The 24282-nt window shown below is 39.7% G+C and overlaps 1 protein-coding gene across 5 annotated transcripts in view; it reads right to left on the bottom strand.

Annotated features, from left to right (window-relative positions):
- Positions 1–6185: 6185 nt before the first annotated feature.
- Positions 6186–24282, bottom strand: part of ENTPD1 (ectonucleoside triphosphate diphosphohydrolase 1) — a 104562-nt gene continuing 86465 nt past the window's right edge. For all 5 annotated transcript variants that reach the window (XM_061402919.1, XM_061402924.1, XM_061402922.1 and 2 more), the window contains 3 exons: positions 15963–16079; positions 13121–13258; positions 6186–10793 (listed from right to left, as the gene is read on the bottom strand). In XM_061402919.1, coding sequence (XP_061258903.1) covers positions 10587–10793; positions 13121–13258; positions 15963–16079 — 462 coding nt within the window. In that variant the 3' untranslated portion in view covers positions 6186–10586. The remainder of the gene's footprint in view (positions 10794–13120; positions 13259–15962; positions 16080–24282) is intronic.

Genomic DNA, 24282 nt, shown 5'->3' with positions numbered 1-24282 from the left:
AATTACAGCAATATACTGTAATAAAAGTTATTATTGATTATTGTTGTCAATCTCTTATGTGCCTAATTTATAAATTTTATCATATATATGATACAGGAGAAAACATAGTATCTATATAGTTCAGTACTATCCACAGTTTCAGACATCCATTGGGAGTCTTGGAATGTGTTCCCTACAAATAAGCAGGGATTACTGTATCTACTTCAAAAGCAGAGACATTACTTTGCCAACAAAGGTTCGTCTAGTCAAGGCTATGGTTTTTCCTGTGGTCATGTATGGATGTGAGAGTTGGACTGTGAAGAAGGCTGAGTGCCGAAGAATTGATGCTTTTGAACTGTGGTGTTGGTGAACACTCTTGAGAGTCCCCTGAATTGCAAGGAGATCCAAACAGTCCATTCTAAAGGAGATCAGTCCTGGGTGTTCTTTGGAAGGACTGATGCTAAAGCTGAAACTCCAGTACTTTGGCCACCTCATGCGAAAAGTTGACTCGTTGGAAAAGACTCTGATGCTGGGAGGGATTAGGGGCAGGAGGAGAAGGGGACGACAGAGGATGAGATGGCTGGATGGCATCACCGACTCGATGGACGTGAGTCTGGGTGAATTTCAGGAGTTGGTGATGGACAGGGAGGCCTAGTGTGCTTCGATTCATGGGGTTGCAAAGAGTTGGACACGACTGAGCGACTGAACTGAACTGAACTGTATCTACTTTGCTTTTACCATTTAAAATTGCCTTCCCAGGGATCACCAACAATCCAGTCAAATCCTGCAGCTTTTCTTTGTTAATGATCTCTGGGATCATTAACCACTCTCCATGTATACTTTACATTTTTAGTTTTGCACACTATTATTCAAGCTTGTCTCTTAATTTTCTGATAGTTGTCAATCACCTTAAGTTGTCTCTTCTTCCTTCTCACTGTAGATATTTTATAGACTCTGTCTTTGGCTTTGTGCTTTTATTCCTATTCTCAATTTTTAAAATCACATTTTATTTTCAAATCATAAGTATCTGGTAAAGTTTATTTAATAGTTCATAGAAGAATGACTTTCGTATTTGTTTTTAGAGACCACATCTGTTTTATTCTATAATGCACTAAAGTCTTTTTTTAGCACTTAATAGGCTAAATAAAGGGCGCTAGTGGTAAAGAACCCACCTGCCAATCCAGGAGACTGGATATGATCCCTGGGTTTGGAAGATCCCCTGGAGGAGGGCATGGCAACCCACTCCAGTATTCTTGCCTGGAAAATCCCCATGGACAGAGGAGCCTGGAGGGCTACAGTCCATAGGGTCACAGAGTCGGACATGACTAAAGCGACTTAGCACACCCAGGCTAAATAAAGTTTAACTAGAAACTGAATTTTGCCTGGGAGTTAGAAATTTCCTTCTCAGTATTTATTCAGGTATTCTACAAGGAAAATTTACTGGCTAACTCATTTCTGTTTCTTATAAGAAGTCCTCAATTAAATCTCTCTCATGTTTTTCTTCTCTTGGAAACCTTTTGCTTGCTAGAATTTAGAAAAGTCACTTTTTGAACTCAGTATTCTGTTAAGGTAGTGATTGCTATTTCTAAACTAAGATATAATTCTTCCCATCTTTTTCTCTAGGCATTATCTCTGAGAAAATTTCCTTTATAACATGTCCAGATGTCAGTTTTCTTCTTTTTGAAACTAAGCAACAGGGAATTCCCTGGCTGTCCAATGGTTAGGACTCTGCACTTCCACTTCTGGGAGCCCAGTTCAATCCCTGGTCCCAGATCTAAAATCCTGTAACTGTGTGGTGCAGCACTCACACCCACCCCCTAAAAAAAAAAAAAAAAAAAAAAAAAACCTAAGCAACATTGGAACAGTCCAAAAATCTTATGTATCTTAGCATATTTTCAGTAGGCATTCCTAAAGAATATCTTCTGTTTAATTTTCTCTTCTTTAATAAATATATAGTATTCATTCAGCATCTTTTATATGCTGCTTAGCAGTTCTTCTAAGATCGCTACCTGTCAGATATAGTACTAAACATGGCTACAGAGGTCAGGAAGAGCCCTTACCTTCAAATAGGTAAGTTAACCAGCAAATATAATAGAGTAGGTGCTATAATACAGGACACGCTGCTGCTGCTGCTAAGTTGCTTCAGTCATGTCCGACTCTGTGCAACCCCATAGACGGCAGCCCACCAGGCTCCTCCGTCCCTGGGATTCTCCAGGCAAGAACACTGGAGTGGGTTGCCATTTCCTTCTCTAATGCATGAAAGTGAAAAGTGAAAGTGAAGTCGCTCAGTAAGTGTCCGACCCTCAGCGACCCCATGGACTGCAGCCTACCAGGCTCCTCCATCCATGGGCTTTTCCAGGCAAGAGTACTGGAGTGGGGTGCCATTGCCTTCTCTGACAGGACACACTACCTATTCCTTTTCATCCTATAAGAATTTATGGTGCACCCACTGTGTCCTAGAACTCTGTTTGGTTCTGAGAAGTCAATATTGAATAAGAAAGGCCAGATCCCTTCTTTTATCTTATCTTTGTGTGGACTAGCAAGGCGTTATATGAAGAAATTCTGCACTGCTGTTCCCGTTACCTAGAATGTTCTATCTTTGCATGGCTGACCTCTTAATTTAAATATCAGCACTTTAGAGTCAACCTTCCCTGGTTGTCTTATTTAATATTGTCCTTCTCCACCAGTCACTGTCTACTGCATTATCTTGAATTTCCTACAAAGTAACTATTACTTCTCTTTTGAGAACAGGGACTTAGCCTTGTTTGATCGTTCTATATCTTTTAAGTGTTTAAACGGGCTTCCCAGGTGGTGTGCAGTGGTAAAGAATCTGCTTGCCAAGAAGGAGATCCGTGTTTGATCCCTGGGTCAGGAAGATCTCCTGGAGAAGAAAATGGCAACATACTCCAGTATTCTTGCATGGGAAATCCCATGGACAGAGGAGCCTGGTGGACTACAGTTCTTGGGTAACAAAGAGTCTGACACAACTTAGCAACTGAGCACACACACAAGTGTTTAAACAGTGCCTGGCACATTTAGGGCTCCTAATAAGTATTAATATTTGCTGAGTGGACAAACTAATGAATAGATGGATAGTGCTGATTCAACAAATAAGGTAATTTCAGATAGTAAAGAGTGGGTACTCAGAGAAAATATATGGATGGGTGGAGTCAGGGAGGTCTGATGTCCAGTACTTTAGTACTCCTGACCTTACTCCCTTTCCACCTTTATCTGTTCTGTCACCCTTTCCTCATAGTGCCTGTTCTTAAACTTAAGCCCTTAATTTTTGTGATCTCTTGGCCACAGGAAATAATATTTATATCTTAACAGTTGAAAATCCTCTCTAAAATTAGGCTTGGCTGATGACCTTTACCGTGTGGTTCTTAAGCTTTATTCTTTCCATTAAGGCAAAATATCTGTCAATTTTTCCAAGATGCAAATGATGAGCCCATTTGCTTTTTTTTTTTGAGCCTTCAGCAAGTTGTAATATTTTTGCAGTAGTATCAGATCACTGATCACAGACCACCACAACAAATAGAACAATGATGGAAAAGCTTGAAATATTGCTAAAATTACCAAAATGTGACAGAGCCAAGATGTAAGCAAATGCTTTTGGACAAATGGCACCACTAGACTTGCTTGATGCAAGGTGGCCACAAACCTCAATGTGTAAAAAACAAACACAATATCTGCAAAGTGCAGTAAAGTCAAGCACAATAAATGAGATATGCTTGTATATACAGTGGAATATTATTCACCCACAAAAAAAGAAATCTTGAATTTGCTACAACATGGATGAACCTTGAAGGCATTATGCTAAGTGAAATCAGTCAGAAACATAGATACTGTATGATCTCACTTTTACATGGAGGACTCCAAAAACAAACAACAATCAGCCAAAAACAAATTAAAGAAAAGAGCTCACACAACAGAACATATTGGATTGGTGGTTGCCGGAGGAGAGAGAAATGGTGAAAGGGTTCAAAGGTACAAACTTAAGTCATAGGGGGATGTGTAATGTGTAGTGTGGTAACACAGTTAATAATATTTGTGTTGTCTATTTGAAAGTCGTTAGTTTCTCGTTATAAGAAAAATTTTGGTGTGGTGACAATATTAACTAGACTTACTGTGATCATTTCACAGTGTATAAAAATACCAAATCACTGTGTTGTACACCTGAAACTAAGATAATGTATGTCAGTTCAGTTAAGTTGCTCAGGCATGTCCAACTCTTTGCAACCCATGGACACCAGGCTTCCCTGTCCATCACCAACTTCCTGAGCTTGCACAAACTCATGTCCATCGAGTTGGTGATGCCATCCAACCATCTTATCCTCTGTCATCTCCTCCTCCTGCCTTCAGTCTTTCCCAGCATCAAGTTCTTTTCCAAGGAGTCAGTTCTTTGCATCAGGTGGCCCAAGTATTGGAGCTTCAGCTTCAGCATCACTCCTTCCAATGAATATTCAGGACTGATTTCCTGTAGGATTGACTGGTTTGATCTCCCTGCAGTCCAAGGGACTTCTCTAACACCACAGTTCAAAAGCATCACTTCTTCAGTGCTCAGCTTTTTTTATGGTCCAACTCTCCCATCCATACATGACTACTGGAAAAACCGTAGTTTTGAGTAGACGGACCTTTGTTGGCAAAGTAATGTCTCTGCTTTTTAATATTCTGTCTAAGCTGGTCATAGCTTTTCTTCCAAGGAGCAAGCGTCTTTTCGTTTCATGGTTGCAGTCACCATCTGCACCCTGGCTGCAGTCTCATCCATGTGCCTTGCAAGCTCTTTCCTTTAGGGCCGGATCCTGGGCGGTCAGCTCCGGCTGCTGCTGCTGCTTCCTCCTGGGTTTCTGGCCGCCTCTCCGTCCTCCTCCGGGTCCCGGTTTCTACCGCACTTCCTCCTCTTCTCCTCCCACTACCATCCCTGAGACCATGGGAGGCTTCGTATCATGCGGTTCTTCCCGGTCTTCCAGGCTGTGATAGCATCATCAGGCTGCGCCCTCCTCCCCGCCCGCCTCCAGCCGAGGCCCCAGTCTTGAGCGCTGTGGTTGAACCAGACTCTGCGCCGGGATCTGCGCGGATGCCCTCGTCTGGGGTAGACTTGGGACTAACCGCCGGGGCAGGTCCTCTTTGGGGCACCTAGTCCCGGTTACAGCGGTTATAGGGTGTGTGTCGCCGGTCCAATGTGTACCTGCTCCTGGTTAGGCGCCCGCCCTCCGTCCCTGGCGCCCCTCCCTGCCTCCCTCGCAACCCACCTGCCCACCCCCGATTTGCTTTTTTTTTTTTTTTTTCTTACTTTGTGCTCAGCTTTTATGCCTAAAAGCCTATAACCCTCTTTCTGATTGAATTTTTAAAATTTGAGTTGATATTTTTCCTCTAGTAATCTTGGAGTGGATATCTGGGATTCTGATGAAGCAGCCAATCTCCCATCCAATTCTATGGATGAAATCATGGATTGACCCTCAAAATGAAGACTTTCGTGGGTAAAAGAGACATGATTTTATATTAATATTTTATAATGTTATGAAACATATTTACTAAGAATCAAGAAATGTGCGTTAAAACTTTAGCTCTACCGCTTAGAAATTGTATATAATTTAGAACAAGTGACATAACCTTTCAGGCCACTCTTGTTTAATTTGTAACCTAAAGCAATTGAACCAGATCAGTTAGCTTTTGTTAAGATGCATCATAAGCATATCGAAAACTAGTATTTCATGAGATATTATTTGTTGTACAGGAGTAAAAAGTGTTTAAGTCAAATAAATTTTGAAAATGCAAACTGCAATCAGCATGAGCATTACTTTATAAAAAGCCCTTAGGATTCCTGAAGGATTTGTTAAATTTTTACATGTGGAATCTAAAATGTCACAAATGAATTTATCTTTGAAACAGAAACAGACTCAGAGTCATAGAGAACAGACTTGTGGTCGCCAAAGGGGAGGGGGTTGGGGGAGTGATGGATTGAGGGTTTGGGATTAGAAGATGCTAATTACTATCATATATTTTATATAATTATTATATACTATTAAGCTATTATATATAAAATAGAAAAACACCAAGATTCTACTGTATAGCACAGGGAACTATTTCAGTATCCTGTAATAAATCATAATGGAAAAGAATATGAAAAAGAATATATATAACTGAATCACTTTGCCACACACAAGAAACACACGAATTGTAAATTGACTATACTTCAATACATTAAAAAAAATAATTTATTAAATTTTATTTAACCCAGAATTTCCCCAAATTATTTGAGCACAGAACTCTTGTTTCCCCCACAGGACAAGCATTAACATGACATGGGACACTAATTGTCTCCAAACTGTTTAGCAAATATTGATTAATCTGAAAGCAATATATTGGAGACAAGATCATTGTTCTTGATATCAGGTTTCTATTGGGGTGGTAATCACAAGATTGAAAAGAGGAATCAAAATGAAAAATGCTGTAAAGGCAGAATGGGAAGGTCTTGGCCAGGACAAGCCCCTGTCACTTCAACACTGATAAAGTTGATTCTAATCTTGGTTCCTTAAGGGAGTGGTGGTGTTAATCATGATAAAATGCAGGAGGAGGAGCAAGTTTATGAGGAAAGGTAGAGCTCAGTATAAGTCATCCTAAAACACACTGTTCCCTATCACAGGCCTTTCCTCCCCTCTCTTCTTAGAACCTTGCTATAAGAAATGATGTTGTTTTATTTTATTTTATGTTTTAACTTTACAATATTGTATTGGTTTTTCCTTAAAATTAATGTAATTAAATAGGATCAAGTCAAAAAAGAAAAAAAAAGAAATGATGTTGTTTCTTAGGAAACTGTATCTCACTTTTCATTGACTAATCCATGTTCTCTGATACTCTTCGTGCAAAAGGGATATAGAAATAAAAAGTCAACTCAGGTGCTGATGAGGGTGATTCCATCATTATATCATCAATATAAATTTAGAAATTCATTTACTTAAAATAGAGAAATACAAAAGGCATAACAACACTTTTAAAACATGGAGTCTTAAATGCCACTTTGAAAGAAGAAGGCTTATGGAGACATTCTTTTCCCAATTAATTAAAATAACTATTGTACCTGTGATTAAACCAATTATGTTCAGTTGTATTAGATTCTTGTGCAAATAAAAACTTGAGTAGTTAACTATACACTGGCTTAAACATATAAGGAAAATAAATAGATGGTCTCTTAGTTAATCTGTCATTTTAGAATGTGAGACTAATGTGGGAGGTGCCAGAGCATCCTGGTTAAGGCTGTGGAAAGAAGATGGAATTGATGATGTCTTGGAGGAAATGACATATTTTTAAGACTATTCTTTGGCAAGATAAGTAGATTTCAGTTCATGGAAAACATACTTTATGTTTTAGTTCATGAGAAACTGTGGTAGACTGAATCATTGTGCCCAGTGTTTCATGAATTTTCTGTTACAATTAGTCATTCATGTCCTTTGCCACATGACTCTGCCATTTTCCCCAGTGTTTCTTCAATTGGTAAAGTTGGGGTTGGTCATATGACTTATTTTGGTCAGTAGAATGTGAATGGAAGTGACAGGGCCATGTCTGGGCCAAGACCTGAAGAGGCATCCTGAATTTTCTGTCCTTTTTGTGTCCCTTCTACTCAGAACATGGCTCAGGAAGCCACCAGACAAGGAGAGTGGGAGATACATGGAGCAGGCCTGAACTTGACCTACTGCCGGAAATAGAGGTACTAGCTGATTTGAGACCCATGAACATGAAAATCAATGTTTATTGTGGTAAGCCACTGAAATTTTGAGGTCGTTATAAGAAATTAAAAAAAAAAAAAAAAAATAGTACAAACTGAAATACCTGGCTAGTGCAGGCTAATTGTGAGCAACTTGTTATGTTCAAACAAGATAGCAATTATCAGACTCTGAATCAGAGAGCGATGAAACCATTTTGGTGAAATTCAACTCGTCTTTCAAACCAACAATACATGAGAATATATTTTAATAGTAACTTTACTATTATATGGTAAACTTTGTGAGCTCTTAAGAGACTAATCTTTATTTTAGTATTCAAATTTACACTTTGACTATAGAATTTAAGCATCCAAATTATCTTGTATCATCTTTAAATCCAGATTAAATTTTCTAAAGTTTAGGGTTAATCATCAAGCATCTTGGTCTGAATGACAGGCATCTCTATTGTCACAAAAAAATGCAACAAAACCTGAGGAATAATGTGAAACTCTGAGCTGGGATGTTAAAAGCTTGTTAAGGATAATGTTAAACTTCATATATAATAAATAATAGCAAGGATGTTATAGCATCTATAGCTGTTTAAAGAAGTTCCCCCACCCAGAGAAAGACAAAATACTATTGCCTGTGTTTTTTTAGCTTTGAATGTACTTTTTGATATGTGCTGTTTAATATGGTAGCCACTAGTCACACATGGCTATCGAGCACTTAAAATGTAGTCCGGATTAGGGTGTGCTCTAAGTGTAATATACACAACAGATTTCAAAAACTTAATATTAAAAAATAAGAAATCTCATTAATTACATATTACTTACATGTTGAAATGAGTTCTAGGCACCTTCACCATAAGTATCTTTGCCATTGACACCTCTGCCACAAGCGTTTTTGCGGCAAACATTTTCATCAAATAACTCATTGCCTATAAGGCACGTTCTCCATGAAAGATAAAATAACCGAGGTAGGAGTTTTTGGTTTGACAGTTTGGTTTCAACTGGTTGAAATGTGTTAGCATTTCTTCTAGTTGGCAACATTATTGATGGCTTTATTGAGCTGGCATATGACACTGATTTGTCCCAAGAGTTGGTTTCGTATTTTGAAACACTACTTTGGAGGAGAAAGAGGCCACAGTCCTAGAAGGTGGAGAGGGAAACCCACATTTCCCACATGACTTTGGAATGTCTATCAACGGACACGTGACAATATGCCAAGAACAAACAACTGTGTAGAAGCTTTCACAGCACAGCACAAAGCTCAGTTACAAAGATGCCTCTAAGGACTTGGAAACGTACATCGCTCTTTATGAAGGAAGACATTTCAGTGAACAAGAAAAAGTATGATGCAGAATGAGGAGACAAACCAATGAGCCAAAAAAATAAACCCCGTATAAAATGCTATGAATGAAAGACTTGGAAGACAAGTGCTTAGGTACCACCTGCAAAATAAAATAAGCTATTTGTACAGTATTGCCATGAATCTACACACATTTTAAATGTACTCAAACATTTTATATTTCATAGTGTCTTGAATTTTGTTATTCATTTCATTGTGTCCTTTAATTGCCCCTCTTTTATTTTCCATTATCTTATATTTTATGGCAAAATTGCTTCCAAGCCAATTACTACAGTGAAAATGTGGCCACAAGTGCTTGTGGCAAAGATGTCTATGGCAAAGATGCTTAAGCAGAAGTACCTAGAACCAGCAGTAACACTTGTAGATGTGATCCCTGGCACATTTTGTTGTGTAAATACCATGACACCAAAAAGGCATGCCACTCTCACTCATGAAGTTCTCTCACTAAATTAGATCCTGGGACAGTAAGATACAGCATGGCTTTAGTGACATCTCAGTGAGCATCTTTGTGGTGCAACTGGTTAGCATGTTTAGCAAAACGGAAAGGTTGACGGTTCATGTCTACCTCAGGATGGCCTTACGCCCAGCCAATTTCTTGGTGATGAAAATATACTGGAGTTGGATAGCATTGACAGTCGCACAGCATTGTGAATGTACTAAATGCCACTAAACTGTTTATGTTATAATGGTGAGTTTTAGGTTCTATGCCTTTTACCACAATAAAAACCAACCCCAGGAGATGTTTTGGAGGACACATTTTTCCAACCTTATGTTGTAACTATTTTTATTCCTGACATGTGTACACCTAACTAAATAATACGCCCTGATATCTGAATGCCTATGTATATATATAGTACAGCAGCTTTTAAAATAATCTCTGGTATGGGTGTCCCACTCTGTAGCATTTTTGGCATCACCCAGGAATATGTGACTTAGGCAAAAAGCCTCTTTTGGCTTGGATTAACTATTTACTGCATAAGCACAGAAATTCCTTTGCAAGACTCTTTTGCCCTAGTACACATTTGCTTAGTCTAGACAATTTTCCCATGGAAAGGGCAGGCTGGGCTTGGGTGTGTGTCTATCTTCTCCAAAGGCATTGTATGGCTTTTTTAATAAATGGGAAACAGGTCTGTAAGATCACAACTGAATTAGTCCCCAAGATTCTTCTTTTAGGCAGGGCAGCTTCCCAGCACAGGACTCGAGATTCTCAGTTCTTTTGGACAAAGTCAATATTGTTCTTTTATAAAGCAATGATCATGAAAGGAGGCAGATCTTTAAGACCCACACAAAGAGTACAAAAGAGAAAGGGGGGAAGTTTGGAAAGACTCACAGAAAAGACAGTGTCTGCCAGGAAGTCCTTGAAGCAGAGGGTGGTGAATACTTCCCACGGAGAGGCTTTAGCAGAAGCCAAGGAAGCCTCATGCTGGTCAAGACTGGCCTTGGTGAGCAAGAGTGGTGACCTTGGGCCCCACTGTGGAGGTAAGTGCTTCCTGGGCGAGTTTTCTCACTCCAGCCAGAAGATTTCAGCTGCTCCTGCTATACCATGTCTTTCCAGAAATACGAAGGCTTGTGAAAGACAACTATGCCTACGATGATCACTGCGAGCAGGATCAGGGAGAAGAGGACCATGAGGAAGACATAGGTGGAGTGGGGGAGGGGTGGGGACATTGGCTCTTCAGCTGGAATCTTGTTGGTCAGGTTCAGCATGTAGCCCAAAGTCCACCCAACGCTGGTGCTCCGGACCTGCAAACAGTGGGGAAAGTGTTGTTTCTGATTTGAGGATTAAATGAGCTTTCATTCAACACTACCCATAACACTAAACCACCAGGAAGTGAAAGCACCACGTTCGGTTCTCTAAAGGGATTACTTCTATATTTTGAATTGGGAATATGGCTGTGAGGAAACAGGAGCAAGTGATTAGAAGGAGAGTGTGGGGCCTCACTACTGTATTCCCCAGATTCACAGAGGAATTTGGTGAAAGATGGCTCAGTTCTCCTGCCAAGAAGAACTTAATTCAAATTAGGCCTTTGGAAGTTTGCATTCCTCTTTTGATATTTGTGTAATGTGGGTGATAGGGTGGGGAAGGGGGCTGGAGGCTGACAGGAAGCAGGCAAAAAATGAGAGACTGACTGTCCCTGTCCTTCTACATCCATGTCAGGCCCAGGAATCTCATCCATACAAAACCAGGACTTCTGTTATGATTCAACTAGGGAAAACCTGGGGAATAATCCCCATCAAGTCAGTCTTACTCGACGGATGTTCAAAGACATTGCATATGCATGAGAAAGGATTATTCTCAAATGAAAAAACATTATCCAACCCTGCCATCTTCCTAGGGATATTCTCAAATGAAAAAACATTCTCCAACCCTGCCATCTTCCTAGGGATATTTTCTTTTTTCTTTTTTTTTTTTTAATTTTTATTTTTTTTTCCCCAATTTTATTTTATTTTTAAACTTTACATAATTGTATTAGTTTTGCCAAATATCAAAATGAATCCGCCACAGCCTAGGGATATTTTCAAATCACCTCGAAATGTATTGAAATATAGGTAGTCTGTGAATAATAAAGAATTGTGGAAATGTTTCTATTACATGAGTTGTATGTGGTCATGGTAGGAAAATCACCAAGTACGTATATCTTCTTTTTTGAAGATAAAACCATCTCTGCTTCGTCACTCAGAGTTGTTGTTATTATCATTTTGTGTCATATCCTACCAATCTCTCTGTGCATGTTTTTCACAGAAAAAAGTGGAATTAAATTGCATGTAGAAGTCATTTAACAACTCTTTGTAAATATTATCCCACATCTCTTAAGGGATTTCTGCAGCATCATGACTGGTATGAACTGCCTTATATGGTCATTTTTACTCACTTTATTCAATTATTTATAAACCCTAGAAATGGAGTAGTTGGACAAAGTGATGTACATATTTTAAGGCTTCTAGCACATATTGCCAAAACAGTCTTCCCAAAGGTTATGCCAGTTTACATCCCAGCCAATAGCATGTGAAATGCTCCTCTCCCCTACGCCTTTACCAGTCCTGGGAATTAATAATTTGTAAAATGCCCGCTTCCTTTTATGGGAAACTGGAACTTTATCTGACTGCCTGTGTCAAAGAAGCCTCCAGAGTTACTGGAGTTATCACCTAGGGTTTAGAAATAACAGATCATAGTTGGTACCTCAGAGAATATAAGTCTGACATAGACATCTCTCTCAAACAGACAAACCATGATGGAACAGAAGGAAAATTTGGATGTTAAAACAAGGAAAAGATTCAAATTAGCAAAGGCAATATTGACAAGAGCGCGATGAAACTAGTATTTTCAAGGCCACCACAGTGCTCTGCCTTAATGCTTTGTTTTGCTTGAAGTCAGGGGTAAATTGTTTTTGCCATCAATTGGTATGAGTTTAAAAGGTAGAGAAACACTGTCCTTAATATTTTTTATCAGCCACAAGTGTGTTCATCTGTCTCACTGCCAGTGTAAATGTTGCTCCAGGCCTGAATGCCTGCAGGTGATGCTTTGGTAATGCACAGCCATGAGGTTGCTTCTTTAAGGCTTATGCTAAGCCTGATTTCTTAAGCAAAGGCCCCCATGCACAGTCATTCCTGTCATTCCTCTCATTCCTCGCAGTGAGCTTTCAGATTGGTCATTCTTAAAGCTGCAGCCAACAAGGCCTTCACCCCTTATAAGAAACCATGATCATCCTTTCTGGATTCAGGAAGGGGCCTTTGGGATGGATGTTGAAGCCAGCACACAGAATCACTGTGGCTGTTGAAATACTGTTATATTACTTTAATATCTTATATTTTGTCTTATAAGGGGTTAGTCACTATTATATGAGCAGAAAGGTGAGGCTGAGGATGCAAGTAGACCTCCTTAGACAGGATGCCCACAACTGGCTGGTCAACATGCCAGGAGAGCCAGGCACAAAATGCCAGCTTGGGTTAGAGGTGAGGTGGCAGAACAGGACATCAGGCCAAAATTTAAATCAGGTTGACTCCTACCTCTTTCAAACTCAAAGCTGTCTCAGTCACTACCACCCAATTTCGCCCTTAACCCAACAAACCTTGTTCATGAAGTGAATATTTTTCCAGGACTCAGCTGTAAAATGGTAGCCATTCAGGAGGAGAACCAGGATGTAGGTGCCAGAAAAGCAGTATTCACTCAGGTATTTCTCCTTCACTTCACCAAAATTCTTCTGCACCTGGAAGCAAAGTGAGGAAAACATGATGCTTGTACAACAGGCCCTTCTCCACAGCCGCCATGTTCCCTACTGAGCTGATCAAGGGAATAGAAAGCCCCAGCTCACATGGGCCTGAGGGTTGGCCTCTGCAGAGGGCTTTGGGAATGGCGCTGCATGCCTTCCATGGGTGCAGGGCTTCATACTTCAGGGTCTGTTAAGGGATCTTTTCCTCCACAGGCTATGACACATTAATAAGTGCTCCAGCAGGAAAAAAAAAAAAATCTAGTGTCTGCGGTCTAATAGGTTCAACAACACTGAATTTTACTATATTTTTTCATCCCTTGTGAAACATTTTCCACATATATTCAAAACTGAAAAACTGTTACATGAAAGAAATCATTAATTTTTGTTTAATGAGCTTGTCCACTTATACACACATTTATTCAATAAATATAGTGTCTGTATTTTCATTTTACAGGTCTTTAAGTGTGGGGAAAATTTGATCTTTGTTAAGACATTTCAACGTGTAGAATCAAAAGAACTAGGGTTGGAGCCCTGACTCTATCCATACCGTCTCAGCCTCTTGCCCTTGTTGTTGTTCAGGCACTAAGTCGTGTCTGACTCTGCAACCCCGTGGACTGCAGCACGCCAGGCTCCTCTGTTCTCCACTATCTCCCACAGTTTGCTCAGACTTATTTCCATGGAGTCAGTGATGCCATCCAACCATCTCAACCTCTTTCTCCCCTTCTCCTCCTGCCCTCAATCTTTCCTAGCATCAGGGTCTTTTCCAGTGAGTTGGCACAGTTACGTTCGACAAACACTGCCCTGGAACCCAGTTCAGGAAGCATTTTGCTCAAGAATCCAAGATGTTCCTCTTTCTCCACAGATCACCAGCAGCTGCAAAAAGCCTCCCCTCTTGGAAAGGGCTGAGGCATATCTGATCTGCTCTTTCTGAAAGCCCTGAATACCTCCTTCATGTCCAACTCAGACAAAATACTTAAGAGAAAATTCCAAATGTCCAGGCTCTTGCACAACCTTCAAATGTCCAGGCTCTTGTACAATCTTCCTTCCTCGGTTGTCAGTGCCCAAGAGAATAGCATCCATTTTCAAATAATCACATATCTTCAGAATGAAAGCACCATGCATTTTGCAACCGTGTCGACTTAAAACAGCTGCTGTTTTTGGCCACTCCTAGATGATCTGTTTATTTTTAGAACAGAGTATATGCAGATGACACCACCCTTATGGCAGAAAGTGAAGAGGAACTAAAAAGCCTCTTGATGAAGGTAAAGGAGGAGAGTGAAAAAGTTGGCTTAAAGCTCAACATTCAGAAAACTAAGATCATGGCATCTGGTCCTATCACTTCATGGGAAATAGATGGGGAAACAGTAGAAACAGTGTCAGACTTTATTTTTTGGGGCTCCAAAATCACTGCAGATGGTGATTGCAGCCATGAAATTAAAAGACGCTTACTCCTTAGAAGGAAACTTATGACCAACCTAGATAGCATATTGAAAAGTAGAGACGTTACTTTGCCAACAAAGTAATGTCCGTCTAGTAGAGGCTATGGTTTTTCCAGTGGTCTCATAGTTGGACTGTGAAGAAAGCTGAGCACTGAAGAATTAATGCTTTTGAATTGTGGTGTTGGAGAAGACTCTTGAGAGTCCCTTGGACTGCAAGGAGATCCAACCAGTCCATCCTAAAGGAGATCAGTCCTGGGTGTTCATTGGAAGGTCTGATGCTAAAGCTGAAACTCCAATACTTTGGGCACCTCATGCGAAGAGTTGACTCATTGGAAAAGACCTTAATGCTGAGAGGGATTGGGGGCAGGAGGAGAAGGGACGACAGAGGATGAGATGGCTGGATGGCATCTCCAACTAGATGGACATGAGTTTGTGTGAACTCTGGGAGCTGGTGATGGACAAGGAAGCCTGGCGTGCTGCGATTCATGGGGTCGCATAAAGTCGGACATGACTGAGCGACTGAACTGAACTGAACTGAAATTCCATATCTTTCCCTTGCGTCCCTGGAAATTTTCATCAGGTGGCACTGGATCTTGAATGACTCAGTGCCTCAGACCAGAAGAAAACTTGTGCTTCTGTCATAAGCAGGATATATATTGAACCTGTTTGATGGAAAAATGGTCTGACCACAGTGGTGTCTGTGGCAGATTCTGTGAACTGCCTGTCTTCCTCGGGGGTTAAGGGAAGTAGTAGAAGACAATGTGCTCAGCTCCAGGAAGTAGCTCGTGGTGGATCTAGGGCTCAAAGCCAGTCGTAAAATCCTGCATCCTGCTTTCTCAGCCAGCCGTGGCCAATGAGATGTAAGAGAAAAGACTACTAAGGAGCTTCTGGGCTAACTTTTGCTTTCCTGTAAAAAGGAACTGATGTATCTGGATGCGATCACTGAAGCTAAACCTTATTTCCATGAGGAAAGCAGCCGAAGAATGATCGAAGAATGATTGAAGATAGTCAAGCTATTGGACCCATGCCAGCAACTGCCTATTGCCACACTTCAAATTAGGTGAAAATCATTAAGACCTTTTTTGTTTAATCCATTGTATGGCCAGTTATCATGGAATGCCGGTTAGTTTATTCCTAACTGAGTGTGCCATCTGGGCCTCTCTAACATGTGTGTTGAATCTTGGTCACATTAGTACAACCTGAAGAGCAGACGCACAGGGAAATGGTAACAATGGTAACAGCTGCTGTTTCCAGTTGCTTACCTCTTCCCAATGCTGAGCGCAGAACTCTTCCAACTTCTCAGTCAACTGTTCCACAGATACTGATTCCTCTGATGTAAGGTTTAAAAACTCCATCACATAGTAAAAAGCTGAAAATGCCTACAAGAGAAAAGTGCTGAGTTTGGTGCAGTGTCCAACACAGAGGGGCATTGATTCACTCTCCAGAAGGCCAAACCCCTAGGGAAAGTGCCTAGAAATCTCTGAGGAATAAATCATCGATCAGGTGATATTCCAGACCCGGGAACTGCTTCCTTCCTAGAAGGTGTCACTTTGCCACTGACAGGCATTTCTGAGCTGTTTGGTAGCTAATTTTCTCTACAATCAGGGAGAAAGAAAGAGAATCAGGGAGAAAGAAAGATAGGGAAAAGAGAAGATAAAAGAGAGAGGAACAGGTCAGAAAAATCCCATCTTTAAAAAGCTATTATGTATGAATTTTTAATAAATAAAGCCTGGAAAATTCTACATAGAGGTAATGGGAGTGATCTCTAGCAAAATTATAAGATTTTTTTTCTTTTTATTTATGCAATTTTGGGCCTATTTTTATAATGTACAAGTACTTTCTTTAAATAGCCAATGTTTATTTAACAGATAATTTTTGCAGGTCTATCACAAGCTAGGCACAACTTAAAAGTTTAAAAAAATCATCATCATCATATGTGAAAACTATATAAAAAGTTTAAAAGTGAGTTAAAAGGAAAACATTCTAGAGTAATGTAAATGAAACCCCAAATAACCAAATGGGACCTTAAAACTTAAAAGCATTTGTACAACAAAGGAAATTATAAACAAAACAAAAAGATAACCTGCAGACTGGGAAAAATATTTGCAAATGATGTGACCAACAAGGGATTAACTTCCAAAATATACAAATGTAAGGCTTAATATTAAAAAAAAAAGTCAAAAAATGGCCAGAAGACCTAAATAGACATTTCTCCAAAGAAAACATACAGATGGACAACAGGTACATGAAAAGATGCTCAGTATTGCTAATTATTAGTGAAATGCAAATCAAAATTGCAATGACGTATCACCTCACACCAGTCAAAATGGCCATCACTAAAAATAATACATGCTGGAGAGGGTATGAAGAAAAGGGAACTCTCCTATACTGTTGGTGGGAATGTAGATTGGTGGAGTCACTATGGAGAACAGTCAAGAGGTTCCTTAAAAAAACTAAAAATGGTGTTACCATAAGATCCAGCAGTCCCACTCTTGAGCATATATTCAGAGAAAATTCTAATTTGAAAAGATACATGCACTCCAGAGTTCAAAACAGCACTGTTTACAATAGCCAAGACATGGAAACACTCTAAATGTCCATCAACAGATGAATGGATAAAGAAGATGTGGTATATATACACAATGGAAACATACTCAGCCATAAAAAGAATGAAATAATTCCATGTGCAGCAACATGGATGGACCTAGAGATTATCATACTACATGAAGTCAGTCAGAACAAGAGAGAAAAATATCAAATGATATCGCTTATATATGAAATCCAAAAAAAAAAAATCATACAAAAGAACTTACTTACAAAATAGAAATAGGCTCAAAAGACATAGAAGACAAACTTATGGTTACCAAAAAGGGAAAGTGGGGAGACGGGGAGGGATAAATCAGGAATTTGTTATTAATATATACACACTACTATATATAAAACAGATAAGCAACAAGGACCTGCTGCAGAACACAGGGAACTATATTCAGTATCTTATAGTAACCTATAGTGGAAAAGAATTTGAAAAAGAATATTTATATATAAATAAAATCACTCTAATGGCTAATGGGAACACTCTAATGGCTACATGAGAGTCCATAATATTAATGTATCACAGTTCATTCAACAACTCCCTACTGGTGAGCATTCCTTTGATACCAGTATTTTTTCCTATAAGCAATGTTGCTGTCAATACCTCTGTACATATAGCTTGTGAACTGGTACGCTCATCCCTCAGTGGAAGATGAGCTCCGTAGGAAAAGGCAGCCTCTACATACTTTGAAGTCGGGAATTCGACACTTTAAATATTGTATGCTAGTTACAGAACAAGATCATGGTATAGTCTTATTTCTATCATCTTAGCCCAAGCCGTCATCAGCTCCTGTGTGGACACTGCAATGACCTCTTGTTGGTCTCCCATGTTACCTTTCTAGTTCTATCCCAACCCATCCTGAACTGGCAGTCATAGGAATCTTTTAAAAACAAATTTGATCATATCACTCTTCTGCTGAAAGCCTTCAGAGACCAAATTCTACCAGAAGTCTCAAAGCCACTCATATTCTAACCCCACCCTCTAGGCCAATATCATACCATACCACTGCTGACCCACCCACCACATCCCAGCCACCCAGGCCTTCAAGCATGCCAAACTTTTCTTCCCCCTCAGTTATATAATTGCTCTTCCCTCTATTCGAGTTAATTTCCATGGCTCCTCTTCAGAGAGATCTTTTAATCACCCACCTAGACTAGGATGCTCTATTAATCCCTCTTATAGTACTTTTTTTCTCTCCAGCAGTTGCTAGAGTTTGACTTGCTTTGTCTGTATCTCTGGTCTCTTGTCTGCCTGACCTCTAGAACACCAACTCCATAATGTCAGGACCACATCTGCCTTGGCTCTCAGATGAATCTGCAGCACCAACATGGCACTTGGCACATGGAAGAGCTCTATAAATGTGTAAATGGCAGGAAACTACCCTCTCTCTAATTCCTAGAGCACTGGCTAGAATGTAAGAGACACTTGACAAATCTCTTTTCTGAGAAGCATGTATGCTCCGTTGTGTCCCACTCTCTGCAACCCCATGGACTATAGCCCACCAGGCTCCTCTGTCCTTGGAATTTTCCAGGCCAGAATACTGGAGTGGATTGCCATTTCTTAGTTCAAGGATCTTCCTGACCCAGGGATTAAACCCAAGTCTCCTGCATTGCAGGTGGATTCTTTACTGCTGAGCCACTGGGGAAGCATAATATGCATAGTGGATGCCTGAAAAGGTTCTCCCCTATTAATTAAAACTATTAAGAGTGTTTTCCTCCAGTGAACTGATTGTCGGGCAGGAAGGAGGGAAAGACTTAAGTTTTTACTGTAAACTTTATATTTTTGTTATAAATAAATTTAACATGAGATCTACCCTCTCAACAAATGTTAATGTATACAGTGAAGGACAAAGCTGTACAGTAGATTTCTAGAAGTTAATCATCTTGCATAGCTGAAACTTTATGCCTATTGATTAGTAACTCCCCATCTCTCCCCTCCATCAGGCTCCTGGCAACCACCATTCTACTCTCTGATTAAGTCTATAAGTTTGATTATTTTAGATATCTCATGTAAGTGGAATCATGCATTATGTGTCCTTTTGTGACTGGCTAATTTCACATAGCTAATGTCTTTGGCCACCTCATGCGGAAAGTTGACTCATTGGAAAAGACTCTGATGCTGGGAGGGATTGGGGGCAGGAGGAAAAGGGGACAATAGAAGATGAGATGGCTGGATGGCATCACCGACTCGATGGACGTGAGTCTGGGTGAACTCCGGGAGTTGGTGATGGACAGGGTGGCCTGGCGTGCTGCGATTCATGGGGTCGCAAAGAGTCGGACATGACTGAGCGACTGAACTGAACTGAACTGAACTGAATGTCTTCAAATGCCATGAAATCAGAAGATGATAGCTTCTTGGTAGGAAAGCTATGACAAACCTAGACAGTATGTTGAAAAGCAGAGACATTACTCTGCTGACAAAGGTCCATATAGTCAAGGCTATATGGTCTTCCCAGTGGTCATGTATGGTTGTGAGAGCTGGACCATAAAGAAGGCCAAAGAATTGATGCCTTTGAACTGTGGTGCTGGAAAAGACTCCTGAAAGTCCCTTGGACAGCAAGGAGATCAAACCAGTCAATAACCCTGAATATTTACTGGAAGAACTGATGCTGAAGCTCCAGTATTTTGGTCATCGGATGTGAACAGATTACTCATTGGAAAAGTCCCTGATGCTTGGAAAGATTGAGGGCAGAAGGAGAAGAGGGTGTAAGAGAATGAGATGGGTGGATAGCATCACCGATGCAATGAAAATGAATTTGGGCAAGCTCCAGGAGATGGTGAGGGTCAGAGAGGCCTGGTGTGCTACAGTCTATGGGGTCACAAAGAGTCAGACAGAAGCAACAATGATGTCTTCAAGGTTCATTTCTGTCTCATGTCACAGAATTTCCTTCTTTTTAATGCTCAGTAATATTCTGTTGTATGTGTTTATCACATTTAAAAAATCCATTCCTCTTTCAACATTCATCAACAGACATTGAAGTTGTTTCCACACCTGGGCAGATAAACACCCAAAAGAAAGATTGCTTGATCATATGATAGATTTTTTTTTGAGGAACTGCCATACTCCTTTACATAGTGGCCACATCCACAATATACAAAGGGGTCCATTTTCTTCACATCCTCACTACACTTGTCTTTTGCTTTTTCTTTCATAATATCCATTCTATCAGGTATAAGGTGATACCTCATTGTGATTTTGATTTGCATTACCCAGATTGTTAGTGATGTTCTGCACCCTTGCGTATACCAACTAGCCATTTGTATGTAGTCCTTAGAGAAATATCTACTGAACTCTCTAGTCCATTTTTAATCGAGTTAGTATTCTTCTTGCTGTTGGGTTGTTGGAATTCCTTATATAATTTGGAAATCTACCTCTCATCTGATATACAGTTTGCAAATATTTTCTACCATTTTGTAGGTTGCTTTTTTACTCTGCTAATTGTTTCCTCTGCTGTGCAAAAACTTTCTGGTTTGATGTAGTTTCAATTATCTATTTTTGCTTTTGGTGACTGGGCTTTTGGTGTCATATCTAGAACTCATTGCTAAGACCAATGTCATTTTCTTTCACTATATTTTCTTCTTGAAATTTTACAGTTTCAGGTCTTGTGTTAAAGTCTTCAGTCCATTTTAAGTTGATTTTTGTGGATGCTGTAATATATAGGTCCAATTTCATTCTTTTGCATGTGGATATACACAGTTATATCAGACTTATATTGTAGACAGTAGGGAAAACCACTCGACCATTCAGGTATGACCTAAATCAAATCCCTTATGACTATACAGTGGAAGTGAGAAATAGATTTAAGGGACTAGATCTGATAGACAGAGTGCCTGATGAACTATGGACAGAGGTTCGTGACATTGTACAGGAGACAGGGATCAAGACCATCCCCATGGAAAAGAAATGCAAAAAAGCAAAATGGCTGTTTGGGGAGGCCTTACAAATAGCTATGAAAAGAAGAGAAGCAAAAAGCAAAGGAGAAAAGGAAAGATATAAGCATCTGAATGCAGAGTTCCAAAGAATAGCAAGGAGAGATAAGAAAGCCTTCCTCGGCAATCAATGCAAAGAAATAGAGGAAAACAATAGAATGGGAAAGACTAGAGATCTCTTCAAGAAAATTAGAGATACCAAGGGAATATTTCATGCAAAGACGGGCTCGATAAAGGACAGAAATGGCATGGACCTAACAGAAGCAGAAGATATTAAGAAGAGGTGGCAAGAATACACAGAAGAACTGTACAAAAAAGATCTTCACGACCCAGATAATCATGATGGTGTGATCACTCACCTAGAGCCAGACATCCTGGAATGTGAAGTCAAGTGGGCCTTAGGAAGCATCACTATGAACAAAGCTAGTGGAGGTGATGGAATTCCAATTGAGCTATTTCAAATCCTAAAAGATGATGCTGTGAAAGTGCTGCACTCAATATGCCAGCAAATTTGGAAAACTCAGCAGTGGCCACAGGACTGGAAAAGGTCAGTTTTCATTCCAATCCCAAAGAAAGGCAATGCCAAAGAATGCTCAAACTACCACACAATTGCACTCATTTCACACGCTAGTAAAGTAATGCTCAAAATTCTCCAAGCCAGGCTTCAGCCATACGTGAACTGTGAACTTCCAGATGTTCAAGCTGGTTTCAGAAAAGGCAGAGGAACCAGAGATCAAATTGCCAACATCTGCTGGATCATGGAAAAAGCAAGAGAGTTCCAGAAAAACATCTATTTCTGCGTTATTGACTATGCCAAAGCCTTTTGACTGTGTGGATCACAGTAAACTGTGGAAAATTCTGAAAGAAATGGGAATACCAGACCACCTGACCTGCCTCTTGAGAAACCTGTATGCAGGTCAGGAAGCAACAGTTAGAACTGGACATGAAACAACAGACTGGTTCTGAATAGGAAAAGGAGTACATCAGGGCATTGTCACCTTGCTTATTTAACTTATATGCAGAGTACATCATGAGAAATGCTGGGCTGGAAGAAGCACAAGCTGGAATCAAGATTGCCGGGAGAAATGTCAATAACCTCAGATATGCAGGTGACACCACCCTTATGGCAGAAAGGGATGAGGAATTTAAAAGCCTCGTGATGAAAGTGAAAGAGGAGAGTGAAAAAGTTGGCTTAAAGCTCAACATTCAGAAAACTAAGATCAAGGCATCTGGTCCCATCACTTCATGGGAAATAGATGGGGAAACAGTGGAAACAGTGTCAGACTTTATTTTTTTAGGTTCCAAAATCACTGCAGATGATGGTTGCAGCCATGAAGTTAAAAGACGCTTACTACAAACTGCCAGAATACAGAAAGGACACCCCAAACTCAGCAATATAAATAAGATGAAGAGACAGAGGAATATCCAGCAGGTAAAGGAACAGGATAAATGCTCACCAAACCAAACAAAAGAGGCAGAGATAGGGAATCTACCTGATAAAGAATTCCAAATAATGATAGTGAAATTGATCCAAAATCTTGAAATCAAAATGGAATCACAGATAAATAGCCTGGAGACAAGGATTGAGAAGATGCAAGAAAGGTTTAACAAGGACCTAGAAGAAATAAAAAAGAGTCAATATAGTGAATAATGCAATAAATGAGACCAAAAACACTCTGGAGGCAACAAATAGTAGAATAACAGAGGCAGAAGATAGGATTAGTGAATTAGAAGATAGAGGAGTAGAAATAAATGAATCAGAGAAGAAAAAAGAAAAATGAATTAAAAGAAATGAGGACAATCTCAGAGACCTCCAGGACAATATTAAACGCTACAACATTTGAATCATAGGAGTCCCGGAAGAAGAAGACAAAAAGAAAAACCATGAGAAAATACTTGAGGAGATAATAGTGGAAAACTTCCCTAAAATGGGGAAGGAAATAATCACTCAAGTCTAAGAAACCCAGAGAGTCCCAAACAGGATAAACCCAAGGCGAAACACCCTAAGACACATATTAATCAAATTAACAAAGATCAAACACAAAGAACAAATATGAAAAGCAGCAAGGGAAAAACAACAAATAACACACAAGGGAATTCCCATAAGGATAACAGCTGATCTTTCAATAGAAACTCTTCAAGCCAGGAGAGAATGGCAAGACATACTTAAAGTGATGAAAGAAAATAACCTACAGCCCAGATTATTGTACCCCAGCAAGGATCTCATTCAAATATGAAGGAGAAATCAAAAGCTTTACAGACAAGCAAAAGCTGAGAGAATTCAGCACCACCAAACCAGCACTCCAATAAATACTAAAGGATATTCTCTAGACAGGAAACACAAAAAGGGTGTATAAATTAAAACCCAAAACAATAAAGTAAATGGCAATGTGATCATACTTATGAATAATTACCTTAAGTGTAAATGGGTTGAATGCCCCAACCAAAAGACAAAGACTGGCTGAATGGATACAAAAACAAGACCCCTACATATGTTGTCTACAAGAGACCCACCTCAAAACAGGGGACACATACAGACTGAAAGTGAAGGGCTGCAAAAAGATTTTCCATGCAAATAGAGACCAAAAGAAAGCAGGAGTAGCAATACTCATATCAGATAAAATAGACTTTAAAATAAAGGCTGTGAAGAGAAACAAAGAAGGTCACTACATAATGATCAAAGAATCAATCCAAGAAGAAGATATAACAATTATAAATATATATGCACCCAACATAGGAGCACCGCAATATGTAAGACAAATGCTAACAAGTATGAAAGGAGAAATTAACAATAACACAATAATAGTGGGAGACTTTAATTCCCCACTGACACCTATGGATAGATCAACTAAACAGAAAATTAACAAGGAAACACAAACTTTAAACAATACAATAGACCAGTTAGACCTAATTGATATCTATAGGACATTTCATCCCAAAACAATGAATTTCACCTATTTCTCAAGCGCACACGGAACCTTCTCCAGGATAGATCACATCCTGGGCCATAAATCTAGCCTTGGTAAATTCAAAAAAATTGAAATCATTCCAGGCATCTTT

The sequence above is a fragment of the Bos javanicus genome, chromosome 26 (genome assembly GCF_032452875.1).
Source record: "Bos javanicus breed banteng chromosome 26, ARS-OSU_banteng_1.0, whole genome shotgun sequence".
In the NCBI taxonomy this organism is placed as follows: Eukaryota; Metazoa; Chordata; class Mammalia; order Artiodactyla; family Bovidae; genus Bos; species Bos javanicus.
The sequence above is the reverse complement of the archived record's forward strand: the minus strand, read 5'-3'. Positions and strand labels throughout refer to the sequence as shown.